This window comes from Pterocles gutturalis, unplaced genomic scaffold, assembly GCF_000699245.1.
Source record: "Pterocles gutturalis isolate BGI_N339 unplaced genomic scaffold, ASM69924v1 scaffold45757, whole genome shotgun sequence".
In the NCBI taxonomy this organism is placed as follows: domain Eukaryota; kingdom Metazoa; phylum Chordata; class Aves; order Pterocliformes; family Pteroclidae; genus Pterocles; species Pterocles gutturalis.
In genome coordinates, this window is record NW_010117131.1 from 1,502 (window position 1) to 5,281 (window position 3,780).

The 3,780-nt window shown below is 41.3% G+C and overlaps 1 protein-coding gene across 1 annotated transcript; it reads right to left on the reverse strand.

The window, feature by feature from the left end:
* Window positions 1-886: 886 nt before the first annotated feature.
* LOC104463383 (G protein-activated inward rectifier potassium channel 1-like) lies at window positions 887-3,598 on the reverse strand (the record flags this gene model as incomplete). Its single annotated transcript, XM_010075692.1, is given in 3 exon segments — window positions 887-1,158; window positions 1,161-1,487; window positions 3,382-3,598. Coding segments are annotated over 3 exon segments (816 nt in total), but the record flags the coding sequence as incomplete, so codon positions are not given.
* Between the last annotated feature and the right edge of the window lie 182 nt (window positions 3,599-3,780).

Consider the following 3,780-nt stretch of genomic DNA (forward strand, 5'->3'; position numbering starts at 1 on the left):
AGGCAAATGTAATTAAAAAAAAAAAAAAAGCAACATCAAAGACCCTACCATCCATTAGTAAAACTCCAAGATGTGTACATACCATTGTCTATTCCTGTAATGACTGAGCATTATCTAACGCTTTGCATGAGGTTGAGCTACTGAACTCAAGTTCCCTTCATTGAGTGGTGGTACAGTTGTTAAAAATCAGCATGGGATCCACCTGATCAAACGCTGGGGTCTAATTTTGGACAGGATAAATGATCCTCCTGTTTATGAGAGCTCGTGGGAGTCAAACGACACAAATCACTGCCGCAAACTGCTTCCTTTACCTGAATGACAATGAACAAGATTCTGCAGGCACAGAGCTGGCATGCCACAATCCTTGAAAAAGAAGGATGCACGCCCCTAGGCTGCATGGGAAGGCCGCCTTCCAACGGGGTCACTGAGAGAGAACTGGACTACGACTGAGCAGCATCACATATTCTTCCCCTGTTCTGCTGTTCTATGCATCGGGAGCAGTCCAAGATCTGAGCTGCACAAAATTGTGTTTCAGCTGGTTTTACACCCTTTTTGGCTTAATTTCTGAACATTTCACCCTGCAACTAAGGATCTGGTCCTTGCTTCATGAAAAAGCATCTGCATATATGAAAGACAATGTAGATTTGCAATGAGCATGCCAATAAACATCATTAGGGCAGCAATCTCTTTGGCATGACAGCCTAACTTTACTGACCCTCAAAGTCCTATTATGCTACCTAAGCTGGATCTGTACAGATCAATTATACAAAAAGGATCATTCTTCCAGAAAGCAGAAAACCAAATTACAACTTCAACATAAGACAACTCTTTCAGGTCAGCAGTCTCAAATGGAGTTTATCAGCAACAACTGCTGTTGCTTCTGCTCTTAAGAGAGGTGATGAAAGCTCATTTTTCCAAGTTTGTCAGGAAAATTATCTTCCAATTTCACCTGTAGAGCGCACATACTTGGAGGGTTCTTCTGTAACTCAAGATCGCCAGTAGACTGAGTCAAAGCCTCGGCATTTATTTTTAAGGCTTTCAGCTGTATCCTCTTATCACTGTCTTCGCTGTCAGAGATGGGACTTATTTCTTGAATTTTCAAGAGATCTCCGGTACTGCAAGTCTTCTCTGTGTTACTGGAACCCATTCTCAGGCTGTTCTTGGAAGGTCTTCCTTTATTGAGCTAATCTTCTGAAGTTTAAACGGGAGCTTGTTTTTCTCTCCTGCACTATCAATACAGTCAAGTGAGCAAACATGTTCTCTTCTAGTTTCGTTATTATCGACAGGACTATTCAAAGGAGATGACAGGGACAGGTTTTCTTCTTGTTCTTTAACACTGTAAGGAGGAGTGGGGACTTCAAATGTAGCATGAAACTGAGAATAATCTACACAGAAAAAGCCATCTTCTAGGGACATTACTGGGAGGAATCTGTGACCCCAAAAAACTTCGTCTTCGGTATACGAGGTCCTAGCTTGACACGTCATTCCTACAGAAACAGAGACAAGAGCATGACATTGTAATGTGAGCAAGCAGACCAGCACGTGGAAGAAGAAATACAAGGTAAGGCTGGCAAATAAAAATCAATTGTAGCCTGTGTAAGCTAACAAATTTATTAATTAGAAAATGGAGTGATTGTTCCTAGTCAATCTCCTGACAGTCACTGGAGTGTCTCTAATTGATTGACTAGATTTTTATGCAAATATTGGATTAAATATTGCAGACTCACACTGAGCGAACAGCTTTTGAAAAAAAGGAAAATATAAAATTAAGACAGTATTAGGTAGCTAGCAATGACAATCTTAGAGTTTACATGTAATATTGTTTCTTGGAAGTTGCCTTGTCAGAAAGAACCATTGCTTGGCAGAGGCTTACAGAATCCTTTGGCAAAGATCAGGCATGGGGGGAGCCAAAACTACATGAAAAATTATTTCTACAGGCTAGGCTACTTTTTCTCCAAATAGTATGCCAAGACAAAAGCTCTGCAGAAACACTGCAGCTGTTTTCCATGCTGAAATACAGGTACTGCTGTAAAGCTTGTAAAGAAGAATTTGTTGCACTTAGTGCAAACATACATCATTGGCAGTATTTACATGTGTGAACAGACAGCTAGAATGTGTTCTGACCAAGCCAACCAAGCTATTCCAATCTCAGCACAACAGTGCTGATGATAATTAATGCAAACATCCGAGGTGAGTGGAACTTTACATGACTTCCTGTCATGGTACTCTTCAGAGGCAGAATTAGCAGTCAGGAAGCCCAAACGCTTATGTGCTCTCCGGTTACTGCTACGTTAATTCTCAGTCAAGTGTAGAATGCTTGCCTTGTGATACCCGATTAGGTAACTGCATTAAATGCAGTTATGAATGCCTGCTTATCTAAGATCATGGCTCAGCTGTGGGATGAGAAGAGGCTTCTGTGGGGATCTAAAGGCTGCTGCGGTCGATGTGAAAGTGTTCGGCCCTGGTGGACTGTCTATTTGTTTAGGGCTCAGTCCAGCACCTGGATAGTAATTGGTCGGTTCTGTTTCCTGTCCGGCATGAGACGACTGCACTTGACTGTGCCAAAAGGACATTACCATTTCTAAGGCAGGAACTGGGCAACCAGTAATCTTGCTGAAAGAAGGATGAAAATGCTCTCTGATTAATCAGAGTTTAACAAATCCTCAAAAGAAGGGAGAGGAAGATCAGAACATCAATGAACCTACTGATTCATTTGGACTTTTAACAGTGCACATGGATCCTTGATGCAGAGCTTCTTATGAAACTGCAGGGCATTGTCACAGGATTCATAAAAGAATTAAGTCCTCAAAAGACAAGTCCACAAAGTCAGCTGTCATCTGGACAACACCGTATCAGAATTAAAAAAAGAAAAAAAAAAAGAAAAAGTTAAAAAAAACAAAAAGCCCTACTCATATTTGTTGATAACCACATGTTCCTACAATCTTTGCGACCACGTGCACTGTATTTGTACTGTAAAACTGGATTTGTTATTTTGGATTCAATTTGATGCAAGCTAGGCTGAACGTGATTGTGCAGCAGTGGCAACTTTTACAGTTTAACATTCCTTCAGAGTGGTGGTTCTTAAAGCAGGAGTCTTATAAGGGTGTTGTACTCTCCTCTACATGCCATACTCAAGGAGTGGCAAGGTGCATCTCCTCTTGGATGTAATGGCCACTTTGGGCATCGGAAACGCAGAGCCCTGGGCGGAAGGGAAGTCTCCTGTTGACTGGTAAAGGCCACCGAAGCTCTGTAGCATACACCAGGATATTCTGGAGCATCCAGGATTAGCATCCTGAAAGGACTAACAGCTGCCTCACTAAAAATATGAGGACTGAAAACAAAGACTAAAAATTAGAGCATGCATATTATTCTAAATCTTACCAGTAGTCTCAACGATTCCTTCAAGGATGACAACTATTTCAAATTGCTCGCTTCTTAGTGATCTTTGTGAGAGACAAAAAAAGGGGCTCTTTGAGTTAATTTCATGGCAGATGGTTAATGGGGAAACTAAAAATAGCTGGTCAGCTCCAGTTCCAAATCCAACATCCAGTTCGCACTGGTCCAATGGCAGAAATTCTCCTTCTGGTGTCTGTCGGGACTAAAGATGAAAAGATGGTTTAGTCATCACCCTGGGAGGCAAAATATGAAATCAATGCAATGAAGTTTAAACCCACCTCTTTCATGTCATTATCATCTACATACCAGGTCCAGGGTCTTCATAATGGAGAGATAAGTAATGCTAAATACTATAAGGTCTATCAAGAAAGACTTCAGGGGAAT